This window comes from Primulina tabacum, chromosome 18 (genome assembly GCF_025594145.1).
Source record: "Primulina tabacum isolate GXHZ01 chromosome 18, ASM2559414v2, whole genome shotgun sequence".
Lineage (NCBI taxonomy): Eukaryota > Viridiplantae > Streptophyta > Magnoliopsida > Lamiales > Gesneriaceae > Primulina > Primulina tabacum.
In genome coordinates this window covers 5439149-5458955 of record NC_134567.1, presented here as the reverse complement: position 1 = coordinate 5458955, position 19807 = coordinate 5439149, and the positions used below count along the sequence as shown (strand labels likewise).

The 19807-nt window shown below is 35.9% G+C and overlaps 1 protein-coding gene across 2 annotated transcripts; it reads left to right on the top strand.

The window, feature by feature from the left end:
- Positions 1–2780: 2780 nt before the first annotated feature.
- On the top strand, positions 2781–6554 carry LOC142533663 (transcription initiation factor TFIID subunit 7-like). Of its 2 annotated transcripts, none has more exons than XM_075640506.1 (6): positions 2781–2799; positions 3775–3921; positions 4913–5046; positions 5129–5248; positions 5646–5715; positions 6152–6554. In XM_075640506.1, exons 2-6 carry the CDS (start codon positions 3807–3809, stop codon positions 6310–6312), a joined length of 600 nt encoding a protein of 199 aa, XP_075496621.1. In that variant the 5' UTR covers positions 2781–2799; positions 3775–3806; the 3' UTR covers positions 6313–6554. The 2 variants fall into 2 exon arrangements, with proteins under 2 accessions (XP_075496621.1, XP_075496620.1); XM_075640505.1 differs by lacking the exon at positions 2781–2799 and adding an exon at positions 3456–3553.
- The last annotated feature ends 13253 nt before the right edge of the window (positions 6555–19807 follow it).

Sequence of the window (19807 nt, the reverse complement as noted above, 5' to 3'; positions counted from 1 at the left end):
AACAATAGGGTCCAATCAATAATTTTCATGAAATTTTGGGAGAATAATGATAGAAATTCCTTAAGCTTCAACATGAATACATTAAAAAACATTTTCGTCGCAGGAAGAATATTATTCATTCTAGGTGTAGCTACCTACGCACTGCTGGATTCGGGAGCTACACACTCTTTCATATCCGAGACTTTCGTCAAGCGCATGAATATTATTCCTGAGGATATGGGGTTGGGGCAGATCTTATTGTGATATGAATCCTAGTACGAATGAAAAGCAAAAACGACTAATCGAACCTCGAGCTTCGTTTGCATAAATATGTGGTTCGGGCAGATCTTATTGTACTCCCTATGCTTGAATTCGACATTATACTTGGTATAGATTGGTTATCAGTGAATGGAGCTTCGATAGAATTTCTTCAGAGGACAGTGTCTATTCGACCGCTTAGTGGAAAGTTTTTTGTCTTTGAGGCGGCGAGGAACAAGCAAATGTCACATATTATCTCTTGTATGTGTGCGAGGAAACTTATGAGACGAGGATGCCAAGCTTTTCTAGCATGTGTCACTACAACACATGCTCCTATCAGTCATAAGCTAGAGGATGTTGATATTGTCAGAGACTTTCCTAGTGTCTTTCATGAGAATGTTTCTGGCATTCCACATGACCATGAGGTGAAATTTTCTATTGAGTTGATGCCGGACACTGTACTCATTTCTAGAGCACCTTATCGTCTAGCACCTGTCGAAATAAAATAACTAAAAGATCAAATTCAAGAATTGCTAGACAAGGGTTTCATTCGCCCTAGTTGTTCTCCGTGGGGCTCACCGGTATTTTTGTGAAGAAAAAAGATGGTACTATGCGACTCTGCATTGATTATCGAGAGCTGGATAGAGTCACTATCAAGAATAAATATCCCCTACCAAGAATTAAAGACTTATTTGATCAGTTGCAAGGAGCACCAATATTCTCAAAGATAGATCTTTATTCTGGATACCATCAGTTGAAAGTGAAAGAGTTCGATGTTCATAAGACTGCTTTTAGTACTCGTTATGGGCATTATGAGTTTATGGTCATGCTATTTGGGTTGACCAATGTGCTAGCAATCTTCATGGATCTCATGAATCGCGTATTTTAGCCATATCTGGATCAGTTTGTTATAGTCTTCATCGATGATATTTTGACTATTCGAAGAGTAATGAGGAACATAGTCGGCACTTGAGGACAGCACTGCAAGTTCTGCATAGGAAATTATATGTAAAGTTCAGCAAGTGTGATTTTTCGTTTGATAGAGTGGCGTTCTTATGCCACATCATTTCTAGTGATGGATTGGAGGTTGATCCGAGTAAAGTTGAGGCAGTGAAAGAATGGCCAATACCGAAGAGCACAACCGAGATTCGAAGTTTCTTGGGACTACCTGGCTATTATCGAAAGTTTATTCAAGGATTTTCATCTATTGCGGTACCCATAACCGCCTTGACAAAGAAGAATGCAAAGTTTGTATGGGGATCCGAGTGCCAAGACGGTTTTGACAAGTTGAAGCAAGCTCTAATTTCAGCACCAGTATTATCAATGCCATCGAGGAAAGGAGAGTATGTTCTTTATACCGACGCTTCGAAACTTGGTTTGGGTGCAGTTCTGATGCAAAATGATCGAGTTATAGCCTATGTGTCGAGACAGTTAAGGTTCACGAGAAAAAAATACCCCACTCACGATTTTGAGCTGGCAATAGTGGTATTTTTATTGAAGATTTGGAGACATTCACTACCAAAAAAAGAGGATCAAAGAAGGTTTTTGAGGCAAATATTTGCGACGGATTTCCGAAAAACCGTCGCTATTTAGCAACGGTTTACGAAATACTGTCGCTATTTAGCGACGATATTTATAGCATGTCGCTAATATGCGACGATTTTATTAAACATGATATGATAATAATAATAATAATATAATAATATGATATGATAGTATATTATATGAATAAGAAATACAATAAATTTTGTAAAATTAGAACAAACATATATATACACACATATATATTTAGTGTGTGTGCCCGCATTTAAATGGTCTTATGAGTCATCCGCCTCATGAATCATACTTTTAAGAGGCTTAAATTTTTTTTTTTTTTTTATATATAGTAATATTTCAAAATTTTAGGGGTACAAACTACGCAAGTTACTCGTGAATAACTCGCGAGCTACTCGATTATATATTATTTATTTAGAATTATAATATAGAATAAATCGAACTTTTCGAGCTCAAACAACTCAAAACATTCTTGAACTGAGATCGAGCTCGAAAATTATTACTCGATCGAGTCGAGCTCCTAGTTCGAGTATACTAATTCACCACAAAAAAAAGGGGATCGACGATGGTTTTTCAGGCAAATATTTGCGACGGATTTCCCAAATAGCGTCGGATACTCTGGCTAATTGTTGCGACGATTAAATAACCGTCGCTAACTATAACCTGTCGCTAATGGTCGCCGGTTTATTACACCGTCGCTAATTAGGTACAGTTTTAAATAACAGTCGCTAAATATTAGCGACGGTTTAACCTTGCCGTCGCATATTAGCGACGTTTTTAATTAGCGAAGGTTTATTTTTTCCTGTCGATAATTCGCGACGGTTTTAACCGTCGCCAAACTAGATCGGCGACGGTTTAAGCCGTCGCCAAGCGGCGACGGTTTTATTAAACCGTCGCTCATTTCCTATAAATATCGCCACGTCCGCACCCTTTTCTCTCGAACCTTAACTTCATTTAACTTCTGTCAAATTTTTTCGGTGGAGAATTTCAGTCTCGAAATATGAGGAGGTAAGTTTCATCTCGTGTTTGTATATTTAATCGAGAGATTTAATTTATTTACAAATTCGAATATTAATTTAATTAAGTGGATCCTAGTATTTAAAAATATGTATATATATTTGTCAAAAAAAATAAAAAAATATGTATATATATTCAAATTACAAAAAAATTTTATTTATTTTTTTTAAAAATAGCAAATTTTGCGACGTTTTTTAATAGAAACTGTCTCTAATTCCGTCGCTAATCAGCGACGATTCTGATTAAACAGTCAGGTCTATTCTCATAATCTAAGATAGAGTCAAAATTTTTATATTATATAAATAGATTTTTTACCTCTGCAAGGAAAAAAAAATAAAATAATTTTTAATTTTTTATTTGTCAATTTAGAATATTTTTTTCAAATTTACAAATTTTATAAAAAATAACTCACTATTTTAGTATATTTTTTAGGAATTGCCAGATTTGATAAAATAACCTATTAATTTTTTCTTATATTTGGTTTAAGTTCTAATATTTTACAAAAAGTTAGAATTATTTTATCATTCTATTTGATCTAAATAATAATAAAATAATGAATTTACATATATATAGTTTTAATAGAATTTCTTATATTTCTCATACTTGTTTTTTTTTATATTGAAAAAAATTAAAATATTTTAAGTTAATGAAAAAATTGTGTAAAAAGCATAGAAGCTTGTGACCGTAAATCACAGGAACTGGTCTTCTTCGTCCTTTCCTTTTTTGAGAGATTTTGCTTTTTGAGGTATTTTTATATGAAGAAGGAATCATTCATATATGTATAGGGATTGGCGTGGTTACAATTAGGGTGCAAGAATTTTGTGTTTTGTTTTCTTTTATTTATTCTCTGATGTCTATGTTCGATTGATCCTTGATTATGTTTGTTATAATCGCTATAACTTACCGTTTGAAATTGTTTGAATGCTTGTGAAATCCATTGTTTCTATTTAATTGTTAATTAAGCAGTTGTGTTGATCAAGAGGAGTAAAACAACATCAATGGAGGAGCAATTCATACTCAGAGTGCCGCCAGCTGTTGCGGAGAGGATAGAGCGACTGTTGAATGACCCCGCTTCTTCTTCCGAAGACAAGTCCATGGATTTATCCTTTTCGGGTTGGTCTCACAGTAACTCCCCTTCTATTCACCCTCGCCCAATATCGTGATTTTTTAAGCTTCGAAACTCTTTTTGTGGATTGGTATCACAATTACAGGTTTTAACAATTCCATTGGAAAACGAACTCGAAACCTGTGAAATTAAAGACTAAGTCAGTGTTGTGGAATTTTGGTCTTGCATACGTGGGTTATTAATGTTTTCTAGGAGACTGGACTTGATACTCCATTTAACTTTTTGTAATTTTAGAGATTAGAGACTATGCATTTCGATTAGATCCCGTGTTTCCTATCAGTTGAACTATGCATTTCATTTATAGAGCCTTTTGTCTTAGATGGGATTGAAAGAAATGTAAAATGAAATGATTTCATAGCTCTTTGAGGTAAAAGACGCTTTCCTTCTATTGCAATTATTTTAGTGAGTTGGTCATTTACTCATCATGCTTGCTATTGGTCATTCTTCAAGCACAAAAAAGGAAGAAGTAGAATGATTTAGTTTTGCTTTTTAGCTTTCAATTTATGGTTCTTTTCATAATTTTTTTATTTTTAGTAACCCATCCTGGGAATTTGCCGCTACTGTCATCCTTGTCTTCAAAATATGGTGGCCATCTAAATCCTTTTTATTATAATCTTCTTTCAGTTCTATCGCTGCTTTCACATGCCAATATATTTGCTGAAATGAAAATGCATTTACACATGAAAACTGGTTGATTATTTTACAAATGTCATTTCATACCACCCATGAAGTATTTACTATTGTCCTAAACAATTAACTCTTTCCTACTGAACTCTCTTTTTGGGAATCTATGTCACTCTCATATTTTACCAATAACCAAGCCTTTGAGGATTAACTAGCAAAATGACCAACTCTTTTTGCTGATTAGTAATTCCTGATTTATAAAGGAAACTTTGGGAATGTTTACAGAGGACCATTGAATTCGAATTTAATGTTATATCAATTGGTTTGCTGCTATATGGCTTATCTTTATGTCAGAGGATGGAAGGACTGGCAAATTCATTATAGGAAATGACCACTTCTCTGCTTCTCTCTTGGATCTTCCCACTGTTGTGGAATCATATAAGACTTATGACGACAATGTGTTGATCAAAACTGCAGACATTGGTCAAGTAGGTGTACTTCTCCTTATTAGTTATCAATCTTGTCTGCTTTAGCTGTGATTAGGTTTGTTAACTATAGAGAGTTGTGCAGATGATAATGGTGAGAGAGGACAGCGACAATATTCCTGAATCATTAGAGCACAGACATGGCCTTACACCACCAATGAGGGATGCTCGGAGGAGAAGATTCCGCAGAGAGCCAGATTTAAATGTGCTAGTAACTTTAAGCCAATTTAAATTTTATCTGCCGCTTTATATTCAGTTTTTTCCTGAAACAGACCATAGAGTTTCATTACTAGGTGTTCTATAAGCTTTTGTAAATTATTTAACATTGTCGTAGCTTGATTCTAGTTTACATTGTAGAAGTCAAAGGAGAGGAATTGTTGAACATATGACACATTGTATAGAGTACAATGGGGATTTACATTCCAATAATTAGGGGATATAAAAATCCTATTGTATCAAAAATAGAGAATAAAAAATCCTATCTGATCACCTAAATTGATCTTATCCAATATATACAAATTTAAATTTTAAATTATTTGTACAACGTGTTTGTGAACCATAATTTTTTAATTTTGTGCTATGTCTCTGTTTACATTTTGCAGCCTGAGGTTGTACGTCGTGTAGAGAAAGATTTACAGAACATCATGGCTGGTGGAACAGTTGAGAATATTGATATCCTATATATTTTTTTACACACTCTCTCTACTTCTCTCTTTGTTTATGTTTGTGTTTGTGTTTGTGTTCTGTGTCTTTTTGCGGTGTGCGGGTTTTTGGGCATGATGATTGCATGAGCGCATGAGTTCCTGGAAAGTTACTGTGGTGTAAGGAAAACCCAAATCATATACCAAAATACTCATCACCAGTTTCTTTTGAAAAGTCTAGTTATGTAGATTTTTATTCTCTAGTTGTAAATCTCTAGAATCCATCATATGGACAAAGACCTTTTTATTATAGTGTACTTATCAAATTCTTTTTTTTTTTAGTTTAGACCCTTTGGTAACAAAGAACTTTATAAATTCCTGTAAGTCACCAAAATTGGGATGCTCTGTTTTATTAAATGCTTGTGAGTTGACGACTCTGTTTCCGCACTCCTTGACCTTTTGATTACGTGTTGAAATGGCTGAGCAAGATGAATATGATGAAAATGCCCGTAGTGCAAGTAAGAAATCAATTGCTGCACCTTTAGCAAAGCCCGTTGTGCCTGAAGCTGGGTTGATTGGTTTGGAGCCTGATGGGAGTGATTCTGATGACACTGATGACTCGATCTGAACCAAAGGATTGTCAGGATAATGTGGATGTCTCTCCTTAAACCTGTGATGTCTTCAATGGCCTTCAGAAAATTCTGTTTCTATCTCCTTTATAGCTGCAAGTGAAGTAAAATTGATGGTTTTCTGCTGTTAATATATTGCAGCTTTTTTCCTGAATTATGCTCCCCGTAAGTGGAATGTGATAAACTTGAAAATTGATAGTTTTGTGGATGATATTGCATGTCCATTGATTTGTAGTTGAATGTGCTTTGCTGTACAAGTGGAGAAAAATATCCATTTTTCTTTTTCTGTAACATACATTATTTGATGTTCAATGCTACGCAACAAGCAGTTTGTTTGCCAATGTATTTGTTATTTTCCTGTCTTTCGCCTACCCACTCAGCAACTCCTATGTATGTGCAGCGAGCTCTGTTATTGTTTTCTTGGTACGGTGGGGTTCATCATTTATCATGGAAAAAGATTTGGTCGATCAAAATTTTGGAAGTTTCAAGTATTATATTAGCCTATAGATGTTCATATCTTTTATCAGATGTTTTGTTACTTTGAGTTTTCTGCTGCTGATCTTATTGATGTTTGATATTCTTGAGAAGCAGAATTCATGGTAGATTCTTCTAGGTGTTTGTCAGCAGGTTCTGATCTTTTCGGTTGTTAGGAACTGTCGCTTGTTTGATTCTTATAATCAGGTCGTACTAAAATTTTGCTTGCTGCCAATAACTGAACTTTTTCACATTTGCTTTCCGAATACTTGTGAATCAATATCGTCATTATTCGTGAAATTATTACTCAAGTTTGTTAGTCTTTCCCTTTGGTTTTGGCAGGTTTTCTCCAAAGCTCCAATCAATAAAGAATTCATAATATTTGTGTTTGTCACGTGTAGTAGTTATTTCATACATTTCTTATAGCACTGGGATTTGGGAAAGAATACTCTGCTTTATATGGTATATTAGCATGATATGTAGTCTTTGTCCGAACCTATGGTGCATGTATGACCGACCATTTTGGGCTGGAAATAATTCTAACAAGCGGATTATGTCAAGTAATAGTTATTAGATGATGAGTCCATATATCGTATCCACATAGATCCATGTTTAGATACTAAAATGTGAATTATTTTTTCTAATTTAGGCTGAGATGATATAAATTAATTAAAATTAAATTAAACAATTTAAATAAATTAACTAAAGCAAAAAATCTAAAATATTAATTTAGACGAAAATTCAAATTCTTTAAAAACGACTAAGACACACAATAATATCGAGACAAGTTTATAATCTACGTTTCAAATTCAAATTCAATAAATTAAATAATTAATTCACAACAAAATTCTCAAAATTACTTATTAAACATTCGAATTAATAAACCTAATTAAATCTAATAGTCGAATTATTCTTAAATGAATTTAATTAGATTCAACCACATTAAGTCACTGTGAAATTTCAGTTTTTTAACCTAAAGTTGCACCCTGAAACCAAATATTATTTTCCGTCAGTTTAACTATGTGTTAATTGATGCAGTGAAGCAAATATTAATTTATTGCCTTCTGGTTTTAGATTAATCAACAAATATTCAATTTAATTGACCAGATTAAAAGAACACATGATAAACGACATCAATCAATGAATTCAAATAAATATTAAAATCGAATCAAACTCAAAACATAAAAAATAACTTGTATCAGTCCTATCGTGGTCTTAGTCTATAAAAGTCTACTCCATAAATTGAAAACAAAAGTAAAAACTCATTTTTAAATTTATAGGAGAAAACATAATCAAGAAAAAATAAAAGGAATTCTCAGTGATTTTGACATGTTGAGGTCTTCCTCCGCGTTTTGCATCTTTCTCTTTGTTGTCTTCACTTCCGTCGCTATGATTCTATATATACCAACGTTCGCAAACATTTTCTTAGCGATTTTCGACTTTCTTTTTTGGTAGTAGCGAAAATCTATCAATTTTTTCAAAGTTTCAGTTTTTTTATTTTGTACTAACATTTTTTCTTATTAATTTCGTAAATTTTCCCGTCGGTGTGATCTTCTAACGTTACGTGGATCTGCATATCTTCGCGCATGTTAGGTTTTTAATGCGTACCGTCGCTTATTATAACGACTGTTTTTGTTAAAAATCGTCGCTTCGTATAGCGACGGTTATGGCAGATACCGTCGCTCAATATTTGCGACGGTTTGTATATAACCGTCGCTTAAATTATGCGACGATTTGTATGTAAACCGTCGCTAAAGAAAGCGACAGTGTTCTTAACAAAACCGTCGCTACTGTAGCGACGGGTATTGAAAAACCGTCGCTATAGAAGGCGACGCGACCTTCGGTTACGGATCTACAAACCGTCGCTTGAACCGTCGCCTAAAACCGTCGTTACCCTTTTTTTTGTAGTGATTACTTATATGGAGAGAAGTGCAAGAATTTCATCGACCATAAAAGTTTGAAATACTTCGTCACATAAAAAGAGTTGAATATGAGACAACAAAGATGGTTAGAGTTGGTGAAAGATGATGACTGTGATATTAGCTACTATCCGAGAAAAGTTAATGTAGTAGCGGACGCATTGAGTAGGAAGATCGTAGTTATTACTCAATTATCACTGTAGAGACCTTTGCAGTCCGAGATACAATGGTTTGAGCTTACAGTGTATGCTAAGGGCGAGGCCCCTAATCTTGCCACCTTGACAGTACAGACGACTTTGAGAGATAGAATATGTGATGGACAGTCTACTGTTGAGCAATTGCAAAAGTGGAGAGTGAGAGATGAAGCCAAGGGCCGGAAGCTGTATTTTGAGGTGGATGGTATAGTTCGTTATCGAGATCGATTATGGGTTCCTAGGGACGACTCTTTGAGGAAGCTCATTATGAAGGAAGCTCATGACTCGCCATATTCCATTCATCCTTGAAGCACGAAGATGTACAAAGATCTTCAGTTGTTATATTGGTGGCCGGGCATGAAACGAGACACCCTGCGTTTTGTATCCAAGTATTGGACATGTCAACAAGTTAAAGCCGAACATCAGAGGCCAGCGGGGAAGCTTAAGCCACTTCCTATTCCCGGGTGAAAATGAGAAAATATTACTAGGGACCTTTTTGTGGGATTGCCAAGGACCATCAAGGGATTTAATGCTATATGGGTGATAGCGGATCGTCTTAGGAAATAAGCGCATTTTCTACCTATCAAGACGACATTCACCATGACACAATATGCTGATTTGTATATTCGAGAGATAGTTCGTTTGAATCGGATTCCCGTATCTATTGTTTCTGACAGAGATCTAAGATTTACATCATCTTTCTGGAAGAGTCTGCATGCAGTGATGGGGACTAGATTGTTATTCACTACAACATTCAATCCTCAAACCAATGTGATATGAATCCTAGTACGAATGAAAAGTAAAAACGACTAATCGAACCGCGTCCTCAATTCAATAACGTTAAAATGGATTCGTGTTGTGTTGTCCCGACCTTTTGAATCAAGTATTGCGTGATATTCACCTCTAAACTATGAAAAGCTTAGCAACAAATAATCATGAAAACAATCGACACTCGAACGAACCTTCAAAGAACTCGTCTTTGACAATCCGCGTAAGAAACGATCGAAAAACTCCACAAAGTTTAAACTTTGATAAGTTTGATTTTGAGCAAAGCAAAAGCTTTAATTGTTTGAGAGAAAACTCAAGAACAATGTATTTTATAAATGAATAATGTGAATTGTGTTCAAAAATTCGTGCAAAATATGTTTACATACTCAAAAGATATCAATATCTAGTTGCCAAAATAATTAGGACTCTAATCAAAGAAACAAAGTCTTTTCTAGCAGCAGGCAGCGCTCGGGCGGTAGGATCTTACCGCTCCAGCGCCGAGGGTTCTGGATATTTGGCGCTCAGGCGGTAAGATTTGACCGCTCGAGCGCGAGGTGTTCTGGAAATTTTCTTCTTGGACATTAAGTGTGGCACTCGGGCAGTAAGATTTGGCCGCTCGGGCGCCGAAACTTCTAGACTCCGCATCATTTAACACTTCAATAATGTTCCTATGACTCCCAAACTTACTCCCATGCATCACGAACCCTTCGACACTTTGCACCTTGCTTGTAAGCCTTTCTTGATTGCTCATAAGCCCATGCAATGCTTCCTTGAATTTCTTCAGGCGTCCCCTCGTGATTGGTCTTCTCCGGCAACTCTAAAGGATCCCATGCCTTCCTTTGATCTTGGACTACCATGGTCGCATCATCCTCCCCTTCTTGAAAAAGATTTGTCCTCAAATCTTGATCATCACCTACATCAAACAACGAAAGATCACTAACATTAAAAGTATAACTCACGTTATACTCACCTGGTAGATCGAGTTTGTAGGCGTTTTTATTGATCCTTTCAAGGACTTGAAATAATGCCATCACCCTTAGGTACCATCTTTGAACGTCTCTTCTCGGGGAACCTTTCCTTCCGCAAGTACTGCCACACTCAATCACCCTTCTCAAATACCACCTTCTTCTTCCCCTTGTTGGCTTGCTTGATGCATTGTTCATTTTTTCTCTATGTTGGCCTTGATCTTCTCATGCAAACTCCTCACAAATTCAGCCTTCTTTTTGCCATCTATGTTTAACCTTTCACTCACAGGTAAAGACATCAAATCCAACGGAGTTAAATGGTTAAAACCATAAACAATCTCAAATGGTGAATAATTTGTAGTAGAATGCACACTAATATTATAAGCAAATTCAAAAAATGGCAAGCATTCTTCCCAATTTTTCAAGTTCTTTTTAAGTATAGCACGCAAAAATGTTCCTAAAGTTCTATTAACAACCTTAGTCTGTCCATCCGTTTGAGGGTGACAAGTAGTAGAAAACAACAATTTTGTGCCAAGCTTAGTCCACAAAGTCTTCCAAAAGTAACTCAAAAATTTAACATCACGGTCAGAAACAATAGTCTTAGGCATACCATGCAACCTAAAGAATTCTCCAAAGAACAAATCCTCAATGTTAGAAGCATCATCAGTTTTGTGACAAACAATAAAACGTTCGATTTTTTAAAATCTATCCACAACAACAAATATAGAAGCCCTCCCCTTCTTTATCCTAGGAAAACCCAAAACAAAGTCCATAGAAATATCAACCCAAGGTTCACTAGGGACAGGAGGTGGCGTATACAATCCATGTGGTTGTGTTCTAGACTTAGCTTGTCTACATGTTATGCACTATTCACACACTCGTTCAATGTCACGCTTCATATGTGGCCAATAGAAATGATCATGTAAAACATTCAGAGTTTTTGCCACACCAAAGTGTCCCATCAAACCACCCCCATGTGCCTCCCTAAGAAGTAATTCACGAATGGATAACTTAGGGATGCACAACCTATCTTCTCTAAATAATAAACCATGACGCAAATAGAATTTGTCACGTGGACCATGCATACATGTTTCAAACACACTCTTAAAATCCTCATCTAGTTCATATAACTTGTTGGAAACTGAATTTCGGAAGTTTGACAAACTGAGCGTTTAATAGATTGAACTAACTGATCAAGAAGGCTGATATAAACTGATCTAAAATATGCAAACTATCAGTTGCTTATAACTGAAGATTAGTACACAGATTTTCAAATGCAACTGGACTAGCAAACTGAACTACGCAGACAACTGACTGATCAGTTGGAACTTATCAGTTACTACAAACAGTTGTGAGCTTATCAGCTATATCCTATCAATTGATCTTTCAGCTGTACACGTCATCAGTTTAGGAAAAGGACGTTCAACCGAAAACTATACAAAAGCTGACTGCAACAAGTAGTGGGATTGCAAAAGCTGCAGTGTACGAATGTCAGAAAAATGTTGACATGGAAAACAATGGATAGAAAGTTTCAAATCGTATTCATTATTACCGTTGGAGGCAAAACCTATAAATAGCAGAAAATAGCAGCTGAGAAATATAAAACTCTGAATCAACCAGATTTATATACTATTCTATCAACTGAGTTGTTACTCTGCTGAAATCTTTGCAAATTTCAAAGCTCACACTTATTGTATACATTCATAGTATTCAAGGCAATACTTCGAGTTTACAAGCACAAACTGTCATTATTGTTATACTTGATCTTGAAGAGATCAGTTGTGCTAAGTTATTTCAGTCCAATTGAGTACTGTTTACTAGTTTGTAACTAAGAGTTTCAGTTTGGCATTGTCAAGTCCAAAACTGTAGAGGTTCTGTACAACTCTTTGTATCGATCAAAGTCTTTTAGTGAATATCCTATCTTCGCGATAGAAGGGAAAACGTAGGAGTGTGAAATCTCCGAACATTCCTAAATTCTTGTGTCCTCTTATTTAAGTTTTATTCTATCTATCAGTCAGTTTATTTCCGCACTTTTATTGTTAACTGATTGATATTGACTTACAAGATTCTCGAGTATCAGTTTATCACTAAACTGACTCATAAATCGAGAAAATGTTGTGAAAATTGTTAGTGTTTGTTCAAACCCCCCTTCTAAACACTCTTTCACCTTTACCCGATCCTTTCAAGTGGTATAAGAGCAGTCGAATCTTGTTCCTGAATATTCCAATACACCAACTGATTACAATGTATTCATTCAAAAAAATTCCAATGTTCTCCAGAGAGGAGTTTGATGATTGGAAAATCAGAATGCAAGCTCATCTAGTTGCATAAGACGATGACATGTGGTACGTTATTACAGACAGACCCATGAAAATATTAAAGACAAACACTGCTGTTGCCATAACTGATGGGAAACCACACCGAATTGAAAAACCCCGAGATAAATGGACAGCTGAATACAAGAGAAAATCCAACTTGGACAACGTGGCTAAAGACATTTTGTACAAAACGCTGGATAAAGTAACTTTCAGCAAAATAAAAATGTGCAAGACTGCTAAGGAAATCTGGGAGAAACTGATTCAGTTCTGCGAAGGCAATGAGCAAACCAAGTAGAATAAACTATCTGTTGCTGTTCAAAGATTCGAAAATATCAAGATGAAGATTGGAGAATCAATGCACGAATATGATGAAAGAATCAGTAGCATAGTAAACGAACTGAATGCACTTGGAAAGATGTATTCAAATAAAGAGGTAGCACTGAAAGTAGTCAGAGGTCTTCCCAAGGAATGGGATGTTAAGACCATGGAAATGCGAGAATCAAAGGACCTGAACAAGGTGGAACTTCATGATTAATTTGCTGATTTAAAAGCACACGAGTTTGAGTTGCAAACTAAAGAAGGGGAACCTTCTACACCAGCTGCTACAACTGCCCTAACTGCTGTCAAACTGGAACCAACTGGTTCAGTTGAGAAATCTGCTGATCAGTTAAGCAATGACGCTATGTCATTATTTGTCAACAAATTTGGAATATTTATCAGAAAAAATCAAGGAACCTTTTAAAGACAATATCAAAAAAATAACTCAAAGGAAGAACCTAATGCTTGCTACAACTGTGGCAAATCTGGTCACTTTATTGCTGACTGTCCTAAGCCAAAGTAGAAAGGTCGAGGTATAACGTACCGTACTTTTAAACTATTTAAAATTTTACGGAAATTTTTTTTCTTTGATATGAAATAAACCTTCAAATTTCGATTAAAATAAACTGTTCATCCAAAATATTTGCAATAGAAAGATCACAAATAAAGTTTGCTAAAAATACTTGTTCAAACAACGTGAAGAAATCTCGTAAAAGGCAGAGTATTAAAATCGTCATGCATAAAATCTTAAAACATAGATGGTCCTCGGGTTTAGCCTCTGCGCAGTCCGAGCCGACTCACTGGTCCCCACCTCTCGCCTCCTCAAACTCGTCCTCACCTGCATCGATCAAATCTAGTGAGTCTAAAGACTAAACACGTATAAACTAGAGATAACAAATAATACGTAATTAAACCACATGCATCTTTAAAGTAGAGCTTACATACTTGAAATTTGAACGTAATACAATAAACATAGACGTGCCATCATCATAAAACTTTTCATAAACATACTTGCATCATACATACTTGAACATGTATAAACTTCATTATTTTGCGTAGAGATATGTTTCAAAGCAAGTGACCCATACATAAATGCGTCTGATCAGACTAAACCACAGTACTGGGCTGGCAGGGAAAATCCACTACCACATTCAAGAGATCCCCGATCATGCTTTAACGGGTGGATTGGTCCCTGGTCATGCTTTACCGCTTTCCAATCCTGATCTAAACCCGATCATGCTTTACCGGGGTGGAGAGGTCCTCGGTCACGTTCACCGACTTCCAAACCCGTTCATAAATAGTCACAAGACATTTAGCATACCTCAAAAATAAAATATTTTTCCTTTGCACTTCGAACATACTTACATGGCGTTGAGAGTTTCGTTGGATTTCACTTGGGGCCACTTCTGTACATACTAACCCATATTCATGCACTTTATTTCCATAACTTAGACGTAATAGCCATGATCACCACCCGAAATGACAATTTACTTATGACGTTCTAAATCACTTGGGACTTGATCTCGTTTAATCATCTATTAAACCATGACATCGGACCCCAAAACAAACTCTATATGAGGTGTGAACATTTCCCCCAAGCATGGAAGACATGAGCCTAAAATAGTGTTTAAAAATTTTGGGACAAGCGCCTAGGCGCCAAGCAAAGCGGCGCTGCGGCACTGCAATGCCACAGCTCTAGAGATGCGGCGCCACAAAGGCAGAGCCGCGATGCTAGAGTTGCAAGGATTGGGTGCTGCAGTGCTCCATACGGAGCGCTGCGGCGCTAACCCTGCGCAATTCCAACTCCATGAACACATTTGATGCAATTTCAAAGACACACTCAAACGACTCAAACCGATGCAACCAAAACTCTTCCTAGGATTCTAGGCAATGATCCAAACTCACATCACGCCCCAAAACAATGACGCACCATAAACAACACAACACAAACCGTGAACACGATATTTTGACACCAAAGCTCTTCCTACGACTTCTAACGCAACCAAGTGCCTATCGACACGAAATGAAGCACTAAAAATCAAACCAACATCATACTAAATATACCTAAATGCAGCAGCGATCGCCCGTCGGTTCCCAACAAAGCCTGCAACAATAAAACTTCAAGAACACGTAGAGAATACATTTTCAGAAAATTGCAATTTGAGAAGTCCCACGAAAACAAACATAACTCACTCGTTTCTTATCCAAAAATTACGAATTTACTGTCAAATAGAAGGTATCGACAAGTAATACATTTTATATGTTGAAATATTTTCCAGAAAATCGACCGAATTTTCGCAGAAATCGAAATGACAGCAGACACATTTTTAGATCTAAAATGTTTTATCCAAAAATCATTTCAAACGTTTTTGCTCAAACCTTTTCACAACATACATGCATTTTTTTTACACATAATAAACATCACAACACAGAATATAACGAGATCGATGCAGAAACAATATATTATACATGCCTTGATCTTTAAAGTTACCGAAACGACGACAGCGAAGAGGGAAGAGTGCGAGGGTTGATCCGGGACGAAACAAGGCACGATTTTCTTGAAGAAATGCACGAGAATTTGCTGAAAATTTTGAAAGGGAGTGAGCTGGGGAAAGGGCTTAGAACCCTAGCTATTCTCTCTCAAAAAAAAAAAAAACAAACCAAATGAAATATGTGTGTGTGTGTCTCGTGTATGGGTGTGTGTAAAAGTGTGTGTGTGCATGCGTTTTGTGTAAAATTAAGGGTATAAAATTTTCTTAATTACACAATTAAAAATGCTAATTAAAAATGTGAACTTCCACCAACTAAACAAAATCCTCTAATTTAAAATAAAATGCACAATTGCAAACTTTAAAATTTTAAATTTATATAATCACCTAACAGTTAAATTAGGCTTTAAAATCCTAAAAACTAAATAAATCATTTAAAATGACACTTTCTTGACTTGAAATAAAATATAACCAGCAACATGAAATCGTCGTGTTAAACATTATCCCTCATCTTTACGCACTCAGCAAGGCTTTGTGCCACATCCAACAAAGTGGGCAGGATACCACATTTTAAAATCACCAAAATCGTCGACGGTCTCTTTTCCTCGATCCCACATCGAATAATCGTCTGAAACAAGAAACTCGAGAAAATATTTTAACGTGCATCACATAAACATAAATAAATAAAATAATGCAATTTAATAAATCATGCATCTACATAAATCAATTTAAACTTTAATAAATAATTTAACAATTTAAATAAATGCATGGGTTTTACGTGTACTAATTTTGGGCTCTACACGAGGCTCAACTCATAAGAGAAGGAAATCTTATGAGCACAAGAGAAGAACTAAGGATGATAATAAATCATGCAGAAAGAAACATGAGGTGTTTATAGCAGAGGAAAGCAAGTCCAAATCGGCAGAATCTGACAGTAATGATTCAGAACCTGAGAGCTTGAGCTGCTCCAGTGATGATGATGAGGAGGTCAAGTGTCTGATGGCCGATGACACAGAACTGGAGTCAACCAGTCAACAGGTATTCGACTTTAGTTCAACTGATTTTACACGAGATGAACTTATTTCTACACTTCATGACATGGTCAATGAGTATCACAAGCTTGCCCTATCTTTTGAGAAGGCAAGAGCAAAGCAAACTGATCCCAAAGATGATAAAACTGAAATTGATGAATCAGTTGATCTGTTGAGGCTTAAACGGGAGATTGCTGAGCTGAACGTTGAAAGAAGCAAAAATCAATCTATGATTCAGCAGTTAATGCTTTAGAATTCAAAGCAAGCTGAGCTTATTAAGGCATGAAATAAATCATCTGTTGCACTAGCTGAAATACAAGATAAGCAAAAATCAGTTACTCAAAAAACTGGTTTAGAGTTCAGCAACCAATATGAAACTTCCACCAGTGATACTCCAAACACTGAACATGGACAAAGGGAATGTATTCACTTTGTAAAATCAGTTGTGGTACAAGAACAACCTTAGCCAAGTAAACCAGTTGTACAACCCATTGAAAATAAGAACAAGGCTAGAAGGTACAATATTGGTTATAGCACAAAAATTTCAACTGACCCACAAAGTCAGTCACCAAAAATGTTCAGCAATAAATACCTGAACTATTCTAATGGCTACTCCAATTACTATAACAGTAAGCCAGTTTAGAAAAGATATCGGCTGAACAATCAGTTGAACAAGGCTAAAACTCATATTGCTTCATCTGCACACTACACATCAAGCACACAAAAGCCGAGCAAAACTATTTGGAATACAGCAACTGGAAAGTCAGTTAGACCGGTCCAAGTCTGGGTTCCTAATGAACTAATCAGTCTAGGACCCAAATAGATGTGGGTACCAAGATTACATATTGTGTGTGATTGCAGGTGACAGGTACAAACAGAGAATCAACCTGGTATCTGGACATTGGTTGCTCGCGTCATATGACAGTGGATGCAAATTTGCTATCTCAACTGATCAAATACACTGGTCCATACATTAGTTTTGAAGACAACTCCAAAGGTAAAAATGTGGGTAAAGGTAAGCTTATCCATGGTAATTTTACTATTAAAGATGTTTTACTAGTTGAGAATTTGAAGTATAACATGATTAGCATCAGTCAGTTATGCTACAATAAATTCTCAGTTCAGTTCGACAAACACACTTGCTCAGTTAGAGACTCAACTGATGAGGTCATCCTAACTGGCAATCGTTGTGAGAACACCTACAAAGTAAGTTGGACTAATCAACCTTATGCACAAGTTTGTTTTATAGCTTCCAAATCTTCTAAAAACTGGTTGTGGCATAAGAGGTTGAACCATCTAAACTTTAAATCTATTGCTTATCTGAGTAACCATGATCTTGTAACTGGTTTGACCAAAATAGATTTTCAAAAGATAAAATTTGTTCAGCATGTCAGTTTGGTAAGCAAGTAAGATCTTCTTTTAAAAACAAGGGTTGTAAATCATCCTCCTAATTCTTGGAACTGCTACATATGGATCTTTTTGGTCCTATACTAGTCATGAGTTAAGGGGAATGAAATACATCTTAGTAGTCGTGGATGATTTTTCAAGATTTACTTGGGTTATCTTTCTTATATCCAAAGACCAAACCGCTGCACAACTGATTAAGCTTTTTAAAAGACTATTAAATAAAAAATCAGTTGGGATTGATCGAATAAGGTCTGATCGAGGGACTGAATTCATCAATCAAAATCTTTCACAATTTTTTTAGAAAATACTGGGATCAAGAATGAGCTCTCAGCAGCAAGAACTCCTCAGCAAAATGGTGTAGCCGAGAGAAGAAATCGGACCCTTAAAGAAATTGCTAGAAAAATGCTTGGTGATTCTGGTATTTCTCAGAGGTTTTGGAAAGAAGTAGTAAACACTGCATCTTACACTCAGAATTGATCAAGGATTAATAAAAATCATTTGAAAATACCATATGAGATTTGACATGGACGCAAAAGTGTTGTTTCTTACTTCAAAATATTCGGCTGCAGGTATTTTATTCTTGATAATGACAAAAATCATTTTAAAGCTTTTGATGCTAAATATGCAGAGGGAATATTTGTTGGGTATTCATCAGTTAGTAAAGCTTACAGAGTTTTTAACAAATTCACTTTGAATGTAGAAGAGTCTATTCATGTTGTATTTGATGAATATGTGCTAACTGATAAGCCAACTGATCCAGTTGAACTAGTTGATCGCTTTACAGATATTAGTTTGGAGGATGATAATGAAAAAGAGAATCACATTAATCGAAATATCCTTTAAACACCAGAACCAGAAGTGCTGGATCAATCAGTTGAAAAAGAAATTGTTACTGATAATCAGTTGGTGGAGCAAAATGATAATTCTTAGTTACCAACTGATACAGCAGCAACTGAAATTGAAGAAAATATTCAGTTTCCAACTGAAGCAGTTGCTGAGATGGATGCAACAAATCCTGAATACAGATGGAAGAAATCACATTCACTAGAATTGGTATTAGGTAATCCATCTGATCCGGTGAGAACTCGGAATCAAATGTTTAATTTATTTATTCATCCAATTTTTGTTTCCCAATTGGAACCTAAGAAAACTGATGAAGCTCTTGCTGATCCTAACTGGATAAATGCTATGCAAGAAGAGCTAAATCAGTTTATCCATAACAATGTCTGGAACTTAGTTCCAAGACTAGTTTCTAAAACCATTATAGGTACAAAGTGGGTATACAGAAATAAACTCAATGAAGATAGTTCAGTTGTGCGCAACAAAGCGAGGCTTGTAGCACAAGGATATTGGCAAGAAGAAGGAATAGATTATTATGAAACTTATGCACCATTTGCAAGACTGGAAGCAATCAGAATGTTCCTTGCTTATGGCTCATTCAAGAACTTTAAAGTCTACCAGATGGACGTGAAGAGTGCATTTCTGAACGGTCAGTTGCAGGAAGAAGTATATGTTGAACAACCACCATGTTTTGTTAATCACATTCTTCCTGATCATGTTTATCATTTGAACAAAGTCTTATATGGTCTTAAACAAGCTCCAAGAGCTTGG